This window comes from Cynocephalus volans, chromosome 11, assembly GCF_027409185.1.
Source record: "Cynocephalus volans isolate mCynVol1 chromosome 11, mCynVol1.pri, whole genome shotgun sequence".
Taxonomy (NCBI): Eukaryota; Metazoa; Chordata; class Mammalia; order Dermoptera; family Cynocephalidae; genus Cynocephalus; species Cynocephalus volans.
The window spans coordinates 16,241,291-16,263,570 of record NC_084470.1 but is presented as its reverse complement, the minus strand read 5'-3'; the positions used below and the strand labels follow the sequence as shown (position 1 = coordinate 16,263,570).

At 39.2% G+C, this 22,280-nt stretch overlaps 1 protein-coding gene across 1 annotated transcript in view; it reads right to left on the bottom strand.

Moving 5' to 3' along the window:
• The window catches only part of SLC9A9 (solute carrier family 9 member A9), a 530,630-nt gene that overhangs the window by 191,896 nt on the left and 316,454 nt on the right, over positions 1-22,280 (bottom strand). Inside the window, exons 10-11 of the mRNA XM_063114568.1 lie at positions 12,930-13,043; positions 11,337-11,448 (exon numbers count right to left, since the gene is read on the bottom strand). Of these exons, the coding sequence (XP_062970638.1) occupies positions 11,337-11,448; positions 12,930-13,043 (226 nt within the window). The remainder of the gene's footprint in view (positions 1-11,336; positions 11,449-12,929; positions 13,044-22,280) is intronic.

Sequence of the window (22,280 nt, the reverse complement as noted above, 5' to 3'; positions counted from 1 at the left end):
GATCTGTGATAGGGCTGATAATTCGCATTTCTAACAGGTTGCCAGGTGATGCCATGGACCAGGTGATGTGGTTTCATGGACCACATGTGTAGAGTCCATCTCTCAGGTATGAAGTCATGAGATGGAAGAAGCCTGGTTATATCTGAATCACCATCTGGAGGAGAGGCACCCTCTTTCCCCAACCCCCTGCTAATATCAACCCTGGCATGTGACATGAGCTGGAAAGGAATGACTACTCTGATCAAACCACTGAAGTTTGGCAATCTGTGTGTCATAGCAGCTTAGGCTGTCCTAAGGTGTCTACATATATCTACGTTACATGTCTCTGTAGAATCACAAAATATATTTTAACAGCTCAGGAAATTGGGGCTGGGAGAGATGGGGAGATGTGGCCAAGGTTACATAGCAAGTGGTATAGCTAGTTATTAAACCTGTGTTTCATTCCTCTATTGAATATTTAACTGATGACAAAGCTAAAAATTATAGTTATAGTAAGAATTTGAGTTCTAAGGAAAGAATAGAAGAAGAAAATTTCCTTCCCCTTTCCTAGGCAAAAGATCAATCCCAGGCAACATTCTGGAGTAGGGGGTTAGCCTCTTGGCCCCTCCCCAACTCTTTCCGTGCCTTTGCCCTCCCTCTGCCCTTTTCTCCAGCATCGTGGACGTCTGGGGCCTTCATTCTGCTCCACATACCCCAAGCCACCCTCATCTACAGTGATCTGGTTTTGGCTCTCCAGTCAAAACTCTCATTTCCTGGGGCAGGCAGATTAAGCTTCATGCCAGGGAAAAAGCAATTGGAAGAAACCTATTGAGGAAGGATAGCACCTAATTCTGCCTGGGAGGAGTGCATTTTAAAACATTTGTTAACATGCAAGCTTTCACGTTTACTTGTGGAATTTGAAACAGCTTCAAAAAAGTGTAGTGAAATGTTTCAGCCACTGTGGGGAGGTGGGTTGTGAGGGTGACAGAGCTTCTTGGCAGGGCCCTTGCGCTGGGGTCCCCTTCTTCTCTCGTTGTAGAACCCTGGGCCTCTACGGGTCCTAGTGCTTTTGGAATAGGCTTCCTGTCAGTCAGTGGGAGGTCAGGAGGCAGGGCTGGGGACCCTGTGCTACTCACAGAGGTTTGGTGGGTCTGTGAAAGACTTCAATGACCGAATAGCATTCGAACCTCTTTAATATATCAGAGCTGATGCTGAAAATTCCTACATTACCTAATGGCCCTATGGATATTTAGCACAAGGCATTTTTAAATGTAACTGCTTCTTGCTTATTTGCACATATAACTTACCTGAGTCAATCTTATCAACTTCTTTTGAACCCTAGCCACAGAACCTAAGGGCAGAGTTAGAGGGATCTGTGACTGACAAAGATACATTAAGTTTTTGAACTTGGTTTGCTGTGTTGATAGTTTTCTAAGGTTTTATCTACCCAATGCCCAAACAAGCAGACACTGAGTAAGTAAATTCAGGCAGAAAATAGGGAAAAACAATGCAGTCCATTTGTTTGCCTCAGTGCACAGGTTAATTTGGTTAAAACCATCAATGAGATATTTGTGATATTCATGATACTCTGGACATCCTGAAAACCTATATGTACACAGAAAGTTCCTGAATAAATGATAAAACTATTTATTTTCCTGTATCCTTCTAGGACTTTATCCCTGAAACATAGGGAGAGGTGACGAGCCTTCTGGGTGTCTCCTCTCACCGCTCAGTGTCCCTCAGGGGCTGGCATGCTCTCACCAGCGGCACTTCCTCAGTGCACAGGATCTGGTTGTCTGCAAGGTCTTGCCACTTTCTCACACTCAAAAGTGTCTAAGCGGATTGTGACATTTCACGTGTCAATTTGTCTGGGGGCGGGGGGAGAGGTACAATATATTTTCCTCACAAAAACTTGTACTTCGAGTTACATTTGATTCACATGTTAATGCCTGGAGTCAGTCACTGCTGGAACTGAAAGTAGAATGTCATCAACTGTCCTTAAATGGGGGGCGGGAGGGAAGCAGGAGCCATGGGCCTTTGTTTTGCACAGGTTTGTCACTCACACTGAGCGTCTGCCTCGGACTGTGTCCTCGGCAGCGATTTGACAGTCAAACCTTCTCCGGAATGAAAACCTCAGCTTTGGGTAGGATGTTTTCCCGGGAACAGTTGTGAGTTCACGAGTCGTGTCTCTGTCATGTCTCTGTGAAAGCACTACCGGCTGTCTTGCCATCTGTGGTGGTGAGAGAAAGTAAAAGAAACTCCCATTGTGAGTGTCTCCTAGGTGGCAGTCCCTGTGCCTGGCATTTTTAATGTATTTTCTAGTTCGGTTTTTGACATTACCATTGGAGGTAAGTATTATTATCCCCATTTCACAGCCTAGGGAGCCGAGGTTTGGAAAGGGCTAATCACATAGCTCAGGCGGCTGAGCCTGCTTCAAAGCCTGAACTCATGGCACGTCACCAACACAGTGGTTCCTATCTAAAAAATACTGTGGTGTGCCAAATAGCAAAACCTATTTGCTGCTTAAAATTGCAAGAGCAAGTAATTTTTATTGTAAATTCTTTTTAGAGCTAAGTGAAAAATGATGTTTTGACTTAATAATAGGAGAAAACAACTGTTTGGGGCTGGACACAGTTCTCAGCTATTTCTCGGATATTCTGAATTCATCATAATCACATAACCTTTTCCCAGCATTTGAAACTATGAGGACTTAATGGGATCTACAATTCATATGCTGTCTGCTTTGGCACAGCAATGCTGCTCGTGGTTATTTATTATCTAAGATGACTTTTTCTGTGACTGCTGGACACACTGGTTAAAACATTTTTTTGTGGCTCATTTCCTGCATAATCTGATGAACTCTGTCCCATTTGAAGACCTCAGAAGACCTACCCCAATCACTTTGCTTGCTAATGCTGCTCAGGCTACAGCCGTAGCACCTGGGAGAGAAGGGTACTGGGTGGAAGTGCATATCCTTTAATGGAGAAAAAGTTCTCACCCTGTGCCTCATTAACTAGTTAGTGACCTTCTACTGGTAAGAAAAAGACAGTGGCCTAATTAACTGTACAAGATATGCCCAGGGCAGGAAGGAGATGTAGCATGGGAGGGTGAGACAGCATTGGACTCTGGGCTAGAGGGATGCCAAGAGGGAGGTGCAGGCAAGGAATTCCAACAGCACGATGGCATCACATGGGCTGTCCCTCTCTGGCAGTGTGAATAGGGCAGGGAAGGAAAGAAAGGCCCAGCTCTCAGAGGAGCCCAGACTCACAGTTAACATTGTATTTAAAGAAATCTTTTTCCTAAGCTGAAGTGGGGTTTAGCCTGATTCTTGATTCAAATCACCTGGCCCATGTAAATGTTCCAGGGTTTTCAATGAGCTCTCAGGTTTTTAATGGGAAAACAAACACGTCCCCCTGACACAAAGCAAGCAAAGATTTAAAAAATGTTCTCAGATCCACATGCTGCTTTTGAGGAAGTGTTACCAATGTTTTCTATTTTCAACCCTCAGGAAGGTTTTATTTAGCCAGAAGTAAGTGAAAAATATTTGCTGTCATTAAAAAAGTAAAAGTTTTATTTGTTGATCTCTTGCCTTAACAGTATTGTTGCTAAGCTCCCACCTGTGGAATTGGGGAAGCTAGTCTGAGAGCTGACCGAGGGGCCAATTCTAAAACGGAAAGTTCCAGAGACTGATAGAACAGGAGTGGATAGTCCTTAAGTGACAGGGTAAGCGAATGCACAACTGTAGTTGTATGACAATGTTGTACGACACTCACTCATTCACCTATCATGCACTAAATTTGTGGAAGGCTGCTCAGTTTCTAGGAGTGTGCTGTGTGCTGAGGCACAGAGATGACAAAGCGTTTCATCTTCACAAAGCTCCTGGTCCAGAGGGGATGCAGGCGGGCCCAGAAGTCCTGGTAGAGTGTGGGGACTATTAGGAGAGAGAAGTATTGGGTGCTATGGAAACAGATGGGAGGAACTTGAGGAGTTAGGAAGGCTTCTTAGATTAGGAGAGAGAAGTATTGGGTGCTATGGAAACAGATGGGAGGAACTTGAGGAGTTACGAAGGCTTCTTAGAGGCAGGGTAGCTGAGCTGAGATGCAATGAATAAAAGGAGTTAACTGAGCCAGAGAGTGAAGGTGGATGGATGTGTAGGGTTGCAGGCAGAGGGACAGCCGGAGCGGATGGGGGAAAGGCCTCGGCATGCTGAGGGGGCTGAAGAAAGCCAATGACTGGGTAGACGGCGCTGTGCTGGTCAGAAGGCACATGGGAGAACAAGAGGCAAGCTGGCGCCGGGGGCCCAATGCAGGACCGAACGAGGTGGGAAGAATGGACTGGAGAGAGCGGTTAAGAGCTGAAGCCATGAACTGAGATGACTTCTGGGACATGCTTCTCAAACTGTCACAGGCACATGAATGACCTGGGGACCTTGTAAGAATGCAAATTTGGATTCAGTATTTCTTATGAGCTCCCTAGGAGTGCCAAAGCTGCTGGTCTGAGGACCATGCTTTTGGGTATCAGTGACCAAGAGAGCATGGAAATGTTCTTTTTCCGTGGTGGCTGGTGATGGCTGGGGGGCGTTGCTGGTGGTCACGGAGCCCCGTCACTCTGGGTGGTTGCAGACACAGACTGCTGTTTCTGGGCACGCTGAAGCAATGACCTTCTTTACTCTTCACTTTCATGAGTTCTGTTTATGTTTTTTCCTGGCTGCCATTGATGTCAGCTGGATAAGGACACTTCTGGGGGGAACGTCTCAAGCTGGATTCCAACCATGGCTTGATTGATGGCTCATCAAAAAGACACTGAGAAAGACAGTCTCCTACACCTTGGCAGGTGGAAAGGGTCTCCTGCATCTTGGCTGTGGTTCTTTAGCCATCCTTCTGCAGAGCACTGATGTTCCATGAGCTGCAGAACATAGTGTTCCCCAAAACTTGAAAAGTAATGGCAGCCTTTTCACAAGTGAGAAGAAATAAATGCTAATGAAAAAGCTTTCTTAATTTTTTTTTTTTGTCGTTTCTTCGTGACCGGCACTCAGCCAGTGAGTGCACTGGTCAGTCCTATACAGGATCCGAACCCATGGTGGGAGCGTTGCTGTGCTGCCAGCGCAGCACTCTACCAAGTGCGCCACGGGCTTGGCCCAAGGCTTTCTTAATTTGAAGTTGTTCTTCCATGCCTTTCTCTTAATCCTTTGGTGCCAGCAGCTGTTTGAATGTTGATGATTGCTAGTGGACAATGAAATGAGCCCTGAGCGTCAGCCGCAAAGCAGCTGTGGAAGCTCATGGATGAGGTTTTACGTAAGTCCATACACTGTGGTCACATTCTCCTGGTTAAAACTCCTAGTTTTCATGATAGGACACATCAGGATTTCTTCTTTAAAGGGCAGCAGAAATCGGTGAATTTGAGGATCAGTGCTCTCCAACATATGGCCTGGCTCCCAAAGCCTGCCAGCTGCTCCCCCAGCCTCCCACCTGCTTAGATCAGCACAGCAGCTCTTGCCAGTGGCTCTTTAGCCCAGTAGTCCACAGTCCCAAAGTCACAGTGGTTATGGGAAGGCTGTCAGGGCTCAATTGGGCTTGGCATTTCCCCTCCTTCCAGCAACTCCTGGCTCTTATCTAGTTTTAAATTAAATAAAAATTGCAGCACACAGGTTTGAATTAAAACAAGACGACTGCTCTTTGTAGCATGCACCACATCAATAGAAAAGCTAATTTGTGCGAAGCACATCTCTTCCTTTAATTTAAAGCACAGTGCACTGCCTCTTGGGTTTCAAGGGAACTGAGAGCTGGGTGGGGCTGTTCACTCATGGCATTAACTAAGGCTGAGGGTGAGAGCAGCAGGGACGGTTTCAGGGGAGCTTTGCCTTCCTCTTAAGCTTGTTGTTCTGGGTGTCACATGACACACCAGAGCAGTTACTGCTTCCTTGCCTTGAATTTAAAGAAGGTCTTAAAAATGTCTCAGGGTAAACTTCCCTGACTGACTCTTCACTGCATCTGAACTACCAAGAACAGAATTGGCATTATTAAAAACTTCACGAGATGGAGAAGACAGACAGAGGGGACAGACTCCTGACCTTGAGAACCATTTACCATTTTCATGTTCCAAGGCTTCACATATGTTGGATGCTAATCTATACAAAATAAATCAAATGGGATTTACACTAGGTGAGAAATTCACTCTGGGCCCTGACAGTCGCTTCATTCAGTTTAATTGGCTCTAGAGGCAAAAGGGGGTGGTGGGGGGAAAAGGGGACGCTGGTAGTGGGGACATCGTGAACAATGTGAGCTTTACTCAAATGCACTGCTGAACTGGGCCATCTACACAGCCCTGAGCCCTCATCTCAATACTTGCTGAAGGCCCCTCTTACCACCAGGAGATGAGTAAGAGGCAGTGGGATCCTTTTTTAAACTTCCATCCCCAGGTGCATCCAGGTTTGGAGTTAGGTCTGCTTCAGGTTTTGTGGGGCCTCAAGCTGATACATTCAGGGGTCCTCTTTAAGAAAAATAATGCAAAATGTCTTACTTACCCAAACTTTATGTTCTTATTCAGAACACACTGCTAGGGCCTGTCTCAGGATCTTGAAAGGGGCTGTGTAAAAAGGGAGCCTGAAGCTTAAGTTCATTAACTTCACAGTGAATCCACCTCTGCTTAGAGGACTCCTTCCCCGCCTGGTGCCAAAAAGGCATGCACAAGGTGAGGGAAAACATAATGGAAGAGGACTTATCAAATAAAGGCAGGTGTTATTGAGACAAAAAGTTCAGGTTCTTGTCTGACTGGTCTTTGAACCATCTGAGGTATACAGTCTCGAACTTTCTCTTAAGGGCAGGGCCCTCCTCTTTGTCTTTGTTTATAGAAATACCTACCCAAGAGAGTGTCAGTAAGAGTCTGCTAAATGAATATCTGGATGACTGAATGAGTAAATGTAAAAATAAATTCGCATTCACATTTTAAATAGAGAGTCAGTCATTGATGTTTACCTTCTCCAGAGGACTATTTGCAAAATGTTTTGAGCTATGTGAAGAAAGACTACACTATGGTTTGAATATTTGTTCCTTCCAAAGCTCATGGTGAAACTTTGTCCCCAATGTGGCGATATTGAGAAGAGGGCCTTTAAAAGGTGATTGTGTCTTGAGGGTCCTATTCTCATGAAAGGATTAATCCATTCACAGATTAATGGGTTAACAATAAATGGATTAACGGGTTATCACAGGAGTGATATGAGAGGCTTGATAAGGAGAGGAAGAAAGCACATTAGGATGTTTGCCCTCTTGTCATATGAGTCTCTGCACCACCTTGTGACTGCAGAGATTTTCCACCAAGAAGGAGGCCTTCACAGCTGTATCCCCTAGACCTTGGATTTCCCACTCTTCAAAACTGTAAGAAGTAAATTTTATTTTCTTATAAATTACCCAGTTTTAGTTATTCTGCTGTAAACAACTGAAAATGGACTAATGCAGGCTCCACCTAAATTTATTTTTGAAGAATGGACAATTAGATTCTGTCAGAGGGCTACTAGAGTCGTCCCTCTTGTTGGGTGACCAAAAACACTCTAGGCATCATCAAGAACTTTAGACTCTATTTTGAAGCAAATATTCTCTAAAGGGCATTGGCTTTTTCTTCTGGTTTCAGCAGGGTTTGCTTTCATGTACCCAGAAAAGGCTAGATAGTGTGTTAATTGATCTGCTTTGTTAACCTCATCCTCTGGCTTATGTTACCTTAAGTTGACTTTTAAAATTGTTTATTTCCTAGAAAATATATTTAAAACTTTAGGTCCTGAGTGAGGTGTAGCTATCAGAATTCATGCAGAAAATCAAAGCTGAGTCTAAAGCATTCTCTTTCAAAGAAAAATAGTACCCTGCTTGTGGTCCTTCATACATTCTGACAGGAGTCAGTGGAGACAGTGCAAAGCTTGAGCCTAGCCTGGGGGTGGGGGTGGAGGGATGGTCCATGTGTTTGGTTTGTTGTGAACTGGAAGAGGGTCAAGTTTACATGAGGAAAATGTTAGACATGCTGGGGTTGGTCTGGGTTAGAAAGGACATGGTTTTGATTTAACATTTGCTTTCATGACCTTTAGGGTAATAGGTAGTGTCATGTAGATGAGAAATTTCTAAATTCAAAGTCAAGAGGCCTGGTTCAACTCCTAATGTCATCTCTAATTGGTTGTAAGATTGTAAGCAAGATACCCAACCTCCCCCATCTCTCTCTTCTTAAAAAAAATCTTCAAAAGGAGACCAGTGGGATTCTGGGAAGATGGCAGAGTAGGAAGCATCAGGAATCTGTCTCCCACCTAGACAGCAATTGCACTGGCAGAATAGTGTATGATGTAACAATTTTGGAACTCTGAAGTCTGTTGAAGGCTTGCAACTTCCAAGGAAAGTTTTGGACAGTAAATTGTGGTTAATTTTGGTCAATTTCAGTTCTTAGCACAGTAACAGCTAGCCATCCCCCACTCTTCAGGCCTGTGACAGGCAGCTGTGCTTGTGTTCCTGGAGTAACTTGCAAACAGCTTGCAAAAGCCAGGTTGGACAAAAAGGTCTCTGTCCTTCAAATATCAGGGATTTGTGCTCTGATCACTGATTGCTGGTTCTGATCACAGAGGTGCAGACAAAGAAGCTGGTGGTCATTTTTGTTGCACCTCACCCATTGTTGCAAGCCCCTCCCCCTTTGGCTGAATTGGCTTCCAAGAGATTCAGAGGACCAGCACCTTTTTTTTATTTCCCCCTCTTTGTTTTTCTTTATTTCCCCTGTTAGGTGCCAGACATTAAAGACCAGACTAGTGCCAGGGAAAGGCACAGGCTCAGAAAAGCCTTCAGAAGACCTTAAGTTTATGTCTCAGGCTAATTTCTGGCACAGAGACAGACTACAACAATAAAAACCAAAAATCAATAAAAAACACACAAAAACATAAAACACTGGGGAAGGGGGAGAATCTGCTTTCCAGAGTTATTCCAGTATTAGATTCAAATGTTCAGTTTTTAACAAAAGAATAAAAAGGCAAGTAAAGGAACAGAGAAATATGGCCAAAGGAAAAGAAATTAATTAACAAAAACTATACCCCCCAAAAGACCTGATGGCAGATATACTAGACAAAGACTTTAAAACAACCAACTTAAAAATACTAAAAGAACTAGAGAAAGATGTGGAGAAAGTAAAAAAAAAACAATGTATGAACAAAATGGAAATATCAATAAAGGTGCAGAAAACCTAAAAGTAATCAAAAAGAAATTCTGGAGCCAAAAAGCACAAAAACAAACAAAAATCCAGTAGAAGGATTCAAAGACAGATTTGAGCAAGCAGAAGAAAGACTCAGTGAACTTGAAGATAGGATAATAAAATTATTGAGTCTGAGTAACAGAAAGAAAATGATTAAAGAAAAGTGAATAGAGCTCAAGGAATCTGTGGGATACCACCAAGCAGACAAACATATACATTGTGGTGGTGCAAGAAAAAGAGAGAGAGGGTCAAAGAAAATATTTGAAGAAATAATGACTAAAACTTCCCAAATTTTGATGAAAGACATAAATATAAATATCCAAGAAGCTCAATAAACTCCAAGTAAGATGAACTCAAAGAGATGCATGCCAAGACACATTATAATCAGACTTTCAGAAGCCAAAGACAAACAGAGAATCTTGAAAGCAGAAAGAGAAGAGACTCATCACATAAAAAGTATCCCCAATAAGATTATCAGGAGATTTCTCATCAGACACTTTGGAGGCCAGAAAGCAGTGGACCAATATATTCAAAGTGCTAAAAGAAAAAAACTTGCCAACAAAGAATTTTCTGTCTGACAAAACTGCCCTTCAAAAGGGAGGGAAAAATTAAGACATTCCCAAATAAATGAAAACTGAGGTAGTTTGTTACCATAGGACCTGTCCTTCAAGAAATGCTCAAGGCAGTACTGTAGGGTGAAATGAAAGAACACTGAACGGTAACTTGAATCCATATGATAGAAGTGATCAAATTTACCTTTTGCTTTCCCATAATAGAAGTCAACTGATTGCCAAAGTTTATTGCTGTTCTAAATTGAAGATCTCCTATCAGTCCAACTTCTCACTCTCTTTATGACTCTCTTTCACCCCAATGTGTCTGGAAATGTAGAAAACCCTTGTCAGAAGCCTTCAGAAGGGCAATTTTTAACTATTGATCTCTACTTTTCCATACTTAATTAAACAACTTATTCTCAACCTGAAAACTGCCTTCTTTTCTGTGTGTACCAGGCTAGAATGGCACTGGAGGTGAAACAAGCCTTTTATTCTGAATGCTACTTATAGGAATGTGGATTTTGAGACATTTGGTTGAGACTGAGGTGGAGTCTCACAGATCTGGGTTCGATATGCTTTTGCCCCTGGCCAAATTACTCAATTCCTTTGGGATCCTGAACCTCAGTTTCTCCATGTACAAAATGTGTTAATATTTGCTTCATAGGATTGATAAAAAGCAAGTATCAATAAATGTTAATTTCTCTCACTTTTTCTATATGACCCTCTGTATCCCAAATTATATTTGTTTGTGCTATTCTGATAGCAGTTTTTTTTTTTACTCTCATGTATTCTCCAGTGAACTACCTCTGAGTGTATTGTAAGTGTACATGTACACACACAGAAGGCACATAAGGGTCTCTCAACAGGGAAGACTGACAGTAGAAAAACTGATTGAATAGGAAGAAATAGCAATCCCAGAGATGTTCAGGGTCAGTAAATTCATATGGCTTATTTTCTTTTGGAAAGACGCTTTCATGCGTGGTTTAAGCAATTAGAACATAAGCTTCTTGACAGCAGAGGTCTTGTTGGTTTCATCAACAAGCACCTAGAACTGCTCTTGGGCACTTGGTGAGTGCTCAATTAATACAGTATTTGTTTTGTCAACTAAAAACTGAGCATACTTAGATCCCATTTGCTTTTGTACTAATCATGAGAAGTTTCTGGAGCTTTGCATTGAGAAGAATCAGGAATTCTAAGGAGAGGAGTTCCAACATTGGACAAGGATGGCACCATTTACATGCTATTTACCTTGAAATATTTTCCTTGCAATTTATAAAATATGTGTAATTCAAATTCTCTGATATTAAAAGTCATCTGAAATAGGCCAGGGAAAGTCCAATGCTCAGTCTAAGCCAGTTTCTGATCAGATACTGTACCTTGAGGCCATACCAACAAAACTCCCTTTAATTTCATTTTCCTTTTGGAAAGAGAAATCTTGCTGTTGCTTAGAACTTATGTAGTATCAGAGGGTGCAAGGTGCAATGGAGTCAAGAGCAGTATGTTTCCCCCGAAGATCTCTAAGCCTCCTCACAGTTTTCCATGTTCTGTAAAAGGGTGAGAGAACAGCAGTGCTAACATGTAATGTAGCTCACATACCTGAAAACATCATCATGTGCTGAAAATTGCAGGGAATCTTCTGTTTTCGGCCCAGATTCAGGACGAAGGAGAGAGGGTATATGTTGCAGGCTCTGGCAACAAAAATTGCTAGCTGTTGACAAGCACAAGGAAACATTGAGGAAAATGTTGCTACAGGGAGGGTTGAGTCCTTGAGCTTCAATAGTGTGTCTACACCATGACCCAGAAAACAGGGATAAACATGGCAATTCACATATGTCCAACTTGCTTCCAAAATGTATCTTTCAATGCCAACTCCTTTCCAGAAATAATAGAAAACGCTGCTTTTCTTTGAATATATACTTGGTTTAAAATTGTTGGCCCAATATCATTTCAATAACTGTAAATTTTCTCATCGCATTTATGTTGCTGATGACTGACTCAAGGCTCTAGTCTGCTGCAAGATGGGAGGCAGAGTCTGTTCAGATGCTATGGCATTACCTTTTCTAGCAGCACTTTAGGAAGGATAAATGCACTTCTGGTTCATGATTGGCATCTTACTTTCCAGCATTTTATACTCCTCCTATTTAGCAAGTTTCGCTTACTTTTTCCTTTTAGTGGATTTAATTTTGAGAGGAATTGCCTGTCTACATGTATAATCCAACTGACACTTCAAGAGGAATTTTACTAAAATAGAAGATTAACAAGTAGAAATCTATGAAAATGTTGGTGGTATCCATCTCTTCCTTTTTGTTGTCTTTGACTTTTTCCCTGGTGGTCTGTCTGTTCTAGTTTGTCCTCAATAGTATGGAATTATTTGAGTTATTTAATTAAGATCCAGATTTTGGATAAAATTTGGGACTTTAGCTGGATGCTAATGAGAAGAAACTAGAATCAAATGCAGGTGTTTAGTTGGAACAGGGCTTATAGAGAGGGACTGGCTTTCCTGGCTGTTAAAAGATGATCTGTCTGTGATCTGAGGGGAACATCTGTCCATTTTCCAAGTGGGAGAAACAGCTGCCGAGTCTCCTTGGAGACATTCTTAATGGCTCAATATGCTTTTGGACAGACATACTTTCCCACTGGGAATGCCTCCTGCCCCAGGCCTAGAGATAGAAAAGTCCTCTGCATTAAAAGTGAGGTCTAGGTTTATGATCTGAAAGCACAACCATCATGCTAATTTCATTTGTTCTTTACTCTATCCTATTTTCAAAGTCCTCATTGGAAAAAAAGATTTATCATCTTTCAATAAATACATTGCCAAAGGTTAATGATCCTGACTGCCTTCTGATACACTCTAATACAGATTAAATATATTTCTCTCTAAAGAGTGGTTTAACATAATTTTTTATGTAAATGTCCATAATTTTAATATTTTGAATACTTGAAAAATGTCATTCTCCTTTAGTTTTCTCCCTTTATTTCCCTCCATATTTTCCAAACTTCTTATCCTTAATAAAGGCCTCAACTTCTTAGGATGCTTTTCTCCCCTAACTAGAAATTACACACCTGCCTTGAGTTTGAGCTCTGCAGTGAACCTGAGGAAACTACTTTAACATTTGAACAGAATAATTGGAAAAGGTAAGTAGTTTTTCTCTTCCCTAATCAATCCGTGCTCTGTATTTCAAAGGATACAAAGGCTCCGAGTATAAAAAGAGCATTAAAGATATGATTCTGGAACGTGAACAGCGCCAGGCCCATGTAACAGAAGATGACGTTCTCAGCCAAAAAGTTCATAAATTCAAACAACTGAAAGCAAAGCAGAAACCAAAAACCATTAATTATGACTCAGGTTTGAGTTCACTTAATTTCTTGCAACTGTATTTGGTGACTGGGTGGTCCTCCTGTAGCTGGGGAGGCCATCCCTTTGGCCTTGTGCTCTGTCTCTGGAAGGGTGTGGGGGCCCTGCCTATCCTGTCAAGGGCAGCTGGCTCTACCCTGGCTCTCTACCCAGTGACAGATGTCACAGTCATGTCAACAGCCCATTCTTTCCAACTGCAAGGCTGCCAGAGATACCCCTGGGTAATATTAACCAGCATGGTCTTTTCATGGAACGATTCCTACTAAGATAACAAAGTATTCTGTTAAAGAAACTGAAGCTGGATGATTTGCTTAAGGTGCACTGTTGTAAACAATGTGAAGATTGTTTAGCCCCTTCTGCACATTACCCAGTAGATGCACTCGAGTTCCCAGGCCCTAAAAAACTAAATTAAAAAAAAAAAAAAAAGCTTAAACTAAATTACCCTCCTCAGGCATTCAGGAGGAACAAACTTGGAAAACTTGGAAACTTAGAATAAGGATGAATGTCGATTATATTTTAACATTAGAATGATCAGTATATTTCAGTCCCCAGACAATGAGACTCATTAAATTGACTGATGTAGGTATATCCATTAAATGTCTACAATTTCTAGCTGTTAAAAAGAAAATGATTAATCCCAGGGATCAGTTTGTGCAGCAGGAACACAATAGATACATCAAATTCAGTGAGAAGAAAGGAGCAATCACATGCTATGTGAGGGACGCTCCCGAGAGCTATGCTTAGACCATTAACTAAACAATTTAAGTTGAACATGAAAAACGTTCTTCAACTTCCAGATTAAAAGCAAAAGGGAAATTTGTCCAGGGGCTACAACAAAGGCAGGTTTGGAAGAGACTCTATTTTGTGTTCCAGACCTTTCGTTTGGAAGTTTCCGAGACTCCATTCCCAGGCCTACATAAATCACCATGTTAGGTAAATGTCTCTGGAGGCTTTCCTCTCGACTTTTTAAGGACTCGTTATTTTTTCATGTAATGTATTTATAGCCCCACAAATAATGCCCAATACCTGTTCACTGACAGTTGACAGAAAGAAAAGCAGCATCTTGTCAGAAACATTATTTAAAACCAGTGATAGAAAGAAAGGATTGAAAAAGAAACAGATGCTTCAGTGCAGCGTGGTTGTTCTGGAGCCACCATCAGTCACCCTGAGCACTCGCTTCACGTTCCGGCCAGCTCATGTAACAAACACTGTCACCCAGATAACCATAGGAAACTTGAAAACATGGAATATGGACTATGGGAAGAGGAATACTATTACATCTTCAAAAAGTGAGATTTGCTTATTGTCTTATCTGCTTGGGCTGCAGTAATGAAATGCCATAGACTGGGTGGCTGAAGCAGCAGCAGTTTATTTCTCACAGTTCTGGAGGCTGGAAAGTCCAAGATGAAGGTGCCAGCTGATTTGGTGCTGGTGAGGGTCCTCTTCCTGGTTTTAAAATGGCCACCTATTAGCTGCATCCTCATATGGAGGAAAGAGAGATCATATCTCTTGTGTTTATTCTTATAAAGGCACTAATCCAATTCATGAGGGCTCTACCTTTATGACCTAACTGTTTCCCAAAGGCCTCACCTCTAAATACCATCACATTGGGGAGTAGGGCTTCAACATACAAATTTTGGGGGAACACAAACAGTTAGTCCTTAGCAGCTATCTAGTTTTTAACATTAATAAACAAATGCCAACGTTAAATTCATAGGTCCACTCCTTTTCCTGTCCCCACCCCAAGTGTATTTTACCATAGAGAGGACATTTTGCCATCTGGAATCTATTCAGCCTCTTTTTCATGACCATACCCCAATCTCCCTCGAGGGTATCCACCTCATTTCTCATTCTGTGGTTTGATGCCTCCCAAGTTCAGATAAGGAGCATTTAATTTAGGACTAAACCACTCCAACCAATGCATTTCCCTAGGCTGTGTTTTTGGTTCAGAAATGGGTGTGACACATTTGCAGCCAAAGAAATTCAATGAGGCCTTTACAGGGATGATGGGACAAAGATCCCCATTTTTCCACTGGATGAAAAATCAGAAGGGTGCTGGGTAAGGAGCAGCTTGCAGCCGTCTTGTGAGCACAGGGTAAACGGCCATCTAAGAGAGAAGCTGGGTCCTGAAAACCCTGTGTAATCATCTGTATTCAACCTCTCCCAAAGCAAAATCTGCCCTTGGACTTTTGAATTAAAGAGGCTAAGGAATCACTTTTCGCTTTGAGGTGGGGTTCTATCATTTAAAATGATGCATACTTCTTTACAGTCCTGCACTAGCTAAGAAAAAACAAAAACAGACCTTTCCACTCTGCACACAAGGGGAGCGGGTCAACTTTTTGGCTCTTTTCAGATATGAAAGTCTATTACCCTTGCTTGCCACCACCACCATTTTAATCCATTCATCACTTTATAGAAAAAAGAGAAGTATGTGGGAAAAGTCAGTTTTTTTTCCTTTGGTTGTTGATATGTGATGAGAATTTTTACTATACATTTTACGTGAGTGTTCATGGTTTTAAATATTTGTTCTAGAGATTTGCTTTCTTTGGATAACCCAGGAGTTTAATTTGATTTATTCACTCAGCTTATTGAAATGCTACACTGCCCAACATTACAAATAACAGTATACACATACATAGTATAAAAATTTCATTTTGAATTTAGGTCCATTTTTGGACCTGCTCTTTGTTCCTATTGTTACCAATACCACATTCCTTTTAATTAATGTCGATCCATAATATATTGTGATATTTCAAAGATCTAGATTTTTTCCCATAGCCTACATTATTCAAAAATTTCCTGATTATTTCTGCATGTTTTTAAAAAAGGCTTTTATTGATGCTTAATCACCCAGAAAAGTGCATAAATTATATGGTTACAATCTAAAGTTAAAATTAAAAGAATATTTCCAGCACCCCAGAATCACTCTTGTTTCCCTTCCCAGTCATACCTCCCAGTACAATGTGACTACTGTTACACTTCTACCACCATAAATTAGCTTTTCTTGTTTTTCAGTTTTATACGAATGGAATCAGATGATATGTACTGTTTGTATTTGTCATCTTTTACTCAATATTATGTTTGTGATCTTCATGTTATATGTAGAAGTAGCTCCTTTTTTTTCATTATATGAGTATATCACTATGTATTTATTTATAACAGTATCGATAGACATTTGGGTTGTTTCTGCTTTGGTGCTACTGTGAATTTTGCTGCTATAAATATATGGTTGCCTTTCCATAGAACTGTTGGGACATAGTGCCATGCAGTTTTCCAGAGTGGTGGTGTCAATCCGCATTCCCATCAGCAGTTCTAGTTGCATCACATTCTTGCTTAGGAATCAAAATGTGTATTTCCACAAAAATTACCTACTGGCATTTTAGTTAGAATTACATTGAATTTATAGATAAATTTGAATGAAATGGACATCTTTGAAGCTTTGAATTCATGAACATTGTATGTCCTTACAAGTATTTTGGTTTTCTTTAATTTCTCTCAGTAGTTTCTGGCATAAAGATTTCACACATCTTTGTTCCTGATATTGGATGCTTTTTGCTATTATTGTAAATAGTATCCTTTCAAAGTTCATTTTCTAATTGTTTGTTGCTAGATTCAAATATACAATTGATTTTCTTATTGATCTTGTATTCAGGGCCTTATTAAATTTATTTAATAGTTTTCATAATTTATCAGTAGATTCTTTTGGATTCTCACAATCATGTTGCTTTAAAATAAGGACAATTTTGTTTTTTTTTCCTTTTCAGCCATTATGCCTTTTGCATCTTTTTGTTGTTGTTCATTCGTTATACTTGTTAGGACCTCCACTACAGTGCAGAACAGAGGTGGTGATAAGGGCATCTTTGTCCTATTCCCAATCTCAGAGGAAAACTTTCAATATTTCTCGATCAAATTCATAGAAACTTGGAAGCAGTCAAGACAGCATGCTGAAAACAACACTTCCATGTGGGTGGCCCACCACAGCCACAGCCACAGCCACAGCTGCCATAAAAGTATCTCAATGCCACAGCAATAGCCACAGCCACTGTGCCAACAGCCCGCCAGATACTTGACTGCACTGACACAAGAGAGTCACCAGTGGCGACCAGAAAGAGAAGAAGACATCTCTCTCTCTCCTCCAGAGTAATAGAATCTCTACATCAATGTAGAGACACTAGGAATATGAAAACACAAGAATATATGACACCACCAAAAGAATACAGTAATTCTCAAATACCAGACCCTGTAGAACAGTAAACCCTTGAAATGACTGAAAAGGAATTTCAAGCAATAATCTTAAAGAGACTCTCTGAGATATAAGAAGACTCAGTTAGACAACATAATGAAACAAGGGGAAAAAATCCAGGATATAAAGGAGGAAATTTACAAAGAGATTAATACCTTAAAGAAGAATGTATCAGAACTCATGGAACTGAAAGATTCACTCAGTGAAATAAAAAACACCACTGAGAGCTGAAGCAGCAGGCAAGAACAAGCAGAAGAAAGAATTTCTGATCTTAAAGACAGTCTTTTAGAAATAAGTCAGGCAGACAAAAAAAGGAAATAAAAATTTTAAAAAATGAAGAAAATCTAAGAGAACTGGCAGACAACCTTAAGTGCACAAACATTCAAATCACGGGTGTTGCAGAAGGGGAAGAGAAAGGAAAAAGCATGGAAAACCTATTCAATGAAATAATAATGGAAAATTTCTCAAGTGTAGGGAGAGACATCGACCTTCAGATCCAGGAGGCTCAAAGATCCCCAAACAGATTCAACCCCAAAATTTCCTTCCTCTCCAAGACACATTATAGTCAAATTGGCAAAGCTAAAAGACAAAGAGAAACTCTTAAAAGAAGCAAGAGAAAAATCTCAAGTCACCTGTAAGGGAGCCCCTATCAGGCTAACAGCAGACTTCTCAACAGAAACTCTGCAGGCTAGAAGAAAATCAGATGATATATTCAAAATGCTAAAAGGAAAAAACTGCCATCCAAGAATACTATACCCAGCAAGGCTATCCTTCAGAAATGAGGGAAAAATAGTGTATTTTCTAAACAAACAAAAACTGCAGGAATTCAACATATCATGAGCTGTGCTACAAGAAATCCTTAAGGAAGTCCTGCATCTTGAATCTGAAAAACTGTAATCACTACCACAAATACACAAGAGAGAACAAAACCCACTGGTAGAACAAAAATGCAAGTGAGAGAAAGAGAAAAACTAAATCTTACTGCCACAAAAAAACCATAGTGACAACGTAATAACGCTCCTGCCTTATTTCTGATTTTAGTAATTTCGGTCTTCTCTTTTTTTCTTGGTCAGAATAGATAACAGTTTGCAAATTTTGTTGTTCTTTTTGAAGAATCAACTTTTGGCATTGTCGATTTTCTCCATTGTTTTTTAATTCCTTATTTCATGTATTTTTGCTGTAACCTTTGTTGTTTCCTACTTGTGTTTCTTTTGGTTTAGTTTGCTCTTCTTTTTCTATTTTCTTAAGGTAGAAGTTCACATTACTGCTTTGAGATTTTTCTTATTTTTAATATAGGTGTTTATAAGTATAAATTTTCCTCTAAGCACCACATGAGCCCTGCATCCTATAAATTTTGATATGTTGTGCTTTGATTTTTTTTCTCAAAGTACTCTCTGATTTTCCTGTGATTTTTCTTTTACTCATTGTTTATTCAGGAGAGTGTTGTTTAATTTCCACACATTTGTGAATTTTCTAAATTTCATTCTGTTATAGTGGTCAGAGAACATACTTGCTATGATCTTACCCTTTAAAAATGTATTAAGACTTGTTTTGTTGCCAAAAAAAAAAGTAAAAAAGAATAAACGTTAAAGCTGCAAATGTCATAGAAATACTGTATGTACTTTATATTTTTCTCTTGTACTCAATAAATTTTATTTTAAGAGTGTTAAAAAAGAGGGATAATAACAAATATTGGTGAGGATATGGAGAAATTGTAATTATAAACTGCTGGTGGGAATGTAAAATGGTGCAGGCACTTTGGAAAATTGTCTGGCAGCTCCTCAAAAGGCTAAATATAGAGTTATCATATGACCCAGCAATTCCACTCCTACATATATACCCAATAGGAAGGAAAACATGTCCATAGAAAAACTTGTACATGGATGTTCCTAGCAGCATTATTCATAACAGCCCCAAAGTGGAAATTACCCAAATGTCCATCAATTGAAGAATGGATAAATAAAATGTGATATATCCACAGGATGAAATATTATTTGGCCATAAAAAGAATGAAGTACTGACACATGCTATCATATGGATGAAACCTTGAAAATATTATACTAAAAGGAGCTAGTCACGAAGGACCACTTATTGAATGATTTCTTTTATGTGAAATGTCCAGAATAGGCAAATCCATAGAGACAGGAAGTAGAACCAGAATAGACAGGGCTGGGGAGATGGGAGGAATGGGGTGTGGGGTTTCTTTTGGGGGTGATGAAAATGTTCTAAGATTGTGATAGTTGCACAACTCTGTGAATATACTAAAAGCTGTTGAATTGTATATTTTAGTGGGCTGATTGTATGGCATGTGTGAATTTTATCTCAATAAAGCTGTTTTTAAAATGGGAGAAAAATTCATGGAAACTCTAACAGATTAAGTAAGTTCCTTTTTCTTCTTAGTCTATTAGGATTAGATACTTCAAAAAAACCCAAGGATGTGTTCGTTTTTATTAAATGCCTTTTTTTCACCTGTTAAAATGATCATATGGTATTTTTTCTTTCATTCTTTGTGTAGTTCATTACATTAGTTGATTTTCAAATGCTAAAATAGTCTTGCATTCATGCAATAAACCATATTTGTTCATAATGTATTACCTCCCCCCCCTTTTAATGCAGTACTGGATTTAATTTGCTAATATTGTGCTTAGTATTTTTGTGTCTATATCTTGCGTGGTCTTTACCAGTCTGAGTTGTTAGTTATTCAAGTATCACAAAACAGGTTTCTGTTCTTTTCCTTAAATGCTTAGAAGAATTCTGGGCTTGGAGTTTTCATTGTAGGAAGATTTTTAATTATAGATACAATTCTTTTAATATTTTGTATCAGTTTTAGTAAATGGTATTTTTCAAGGAATTTGTCATTCCATCTACATTTTCGTATTTATTGGCATACAATTGTTCATAATATCTTCAATATTTTTGTGTCTGTAGTTATGTTTTTACCCTCAAATATTGGTAATTTGTGTCTTTTCATTTTTATCCCTGGCAAATCTTGTTGAGAAGTTATCAATTTTATGAGTGTTTTCAAGAAGCAACTTTGGCTTTGTTGATTTTTTTTCTGTATTGTGCTCCCTTTCCCATTTTATTAATTTCTCTCTTATCTTTATTTTTTCCTGCTTTCAACATACTTTAGTTTAATTTGTTTTTATTTACTACCTTGGCCCTGTAAGCTCTGGACATCTGGTTGCTTGTCAGTTCCTTTAGATTGCTGCTTTTCTGTTACTGGATCTTCTAGCTGCTTTCTGGAAATTTGTCCTGACATCTGCAATCTTTCATAGCTAGCTCTTCTTGCATGCATATTTTTTTCCAGGAGAAAAATCATTTTTGTTAGTTTTCCACTCCCCCCAATTTTGTGGTATTTTATTTTGTACCAGAACAAAAGGTATTATCAATTTAAAGAGAAATGACAGTTTTATAATATAATTGGGGGAAAAGATAGATTGTTTAGAAAGATTGCAGTAAAAGTTGGCTTATTCGGGAAAAAAATAACCAGTACTACAGATGAAGTCCTAACTCACTTCTCATACCCAAATAAATTCCAGAAGAATCAACAATTTAAATGGAAAAAAACCCCTACCTATAAATGATTCAAGAAATTATCAGTAATTTTGTATATAATTTTTCAATCAGGAAATTTTATAGAAATGTTATAAAAATTGGCAAAAACCTGTAAATAAATATCCATAACATAAGAAATGATTAAATGAAAGATATCCAATATTCATTGTGAAATGATAAAAAGTAAGTTGAATAAATAAAGGATATATTTGTGTACGTATGAATCCATCTGAGTATACACACATATGCACACACATAAATTGCACTTCACTTTATGGATATCTTTATCAATTTTTTTTTTTGTCAAGAACCTGTATTAATTCCACAGTTTTAACCAGATTAAATTAGAACAAAAATTTTAGAGTAGAACAAACAACTTGACAAATATTTTCTTCACTTAACCTGGCTTCAGAGACTCGTCATCTATTTCTTTATTTTCAGGAAGTTACTAATCATTTTTACCTATTTGTACTGTTTTTCTCATTTTTCATTTAAAATTGTTTTTGAGTACAGAAAAAGACCAACAACAACAAAATGATAAAAAGCATTTATCTTTTTCTAGAACATCTTTTTCAGTGATCTATTAGTAATTCATAGATGTATAGACAAGAAGCATAATATTATACAATTTGACCATTTTTTTTTATATAACTTACTTTAATTAACCCATTAACATTTCACAAGTTTCTTTCCACGGCAATAAATTTGAATCTACCACATGGTTTTTAATGGCAGCGCAATATCCCACTGTGTCTTCCTACCTACCAAATTCGATTTCACTGTACCCTTTATTAGACTTAGTAGTTTTCAGATTTTTCTCCTTATCAACAGTGCTGCATTGAGCATATAGGCACAGGTATCTCTCCCCAGCTGAGTGATTACTCCTTAGGTAAAATTCCTGACCTGCTCGACTTCTATCAAAGAGCATACACTAAGTTCTTTTTAAGCACACCACCAGTCTGCACTTCAGAATGAATGAACCAATTTACATCTTTACAAATGGTGCAGAGGGCATCTCTTTCCCCACAGTTTTGCCAACATTAGTTTTTCTCAATTTTTAAAAACCTTTGACAATCTGGTAGACTCATTCATTTTACATTGTAGATGGTTGTTAGCATTTTAAAAAAAGGTTCCTTTCATAGCAATGCAGCAGTAATGATTAGCACTCCTTTGTCTACTTATACCATGTAACAGCATTCCTCTGAATGAAGTTTTTATAATAATTTCCTTCCTAGGGCACTTGTGAAAATCTGTGGGCGAATTCAACTTTAGTTTCACTGGAAAAATCTCCTGAAGATAGGTTTCAAAAAGAGAATCTACGGCAAGGCTATGTCAACAGACACAACCAATTTGACCTTTAGGACTTCATTGTCTGAGTTTGGTCTGG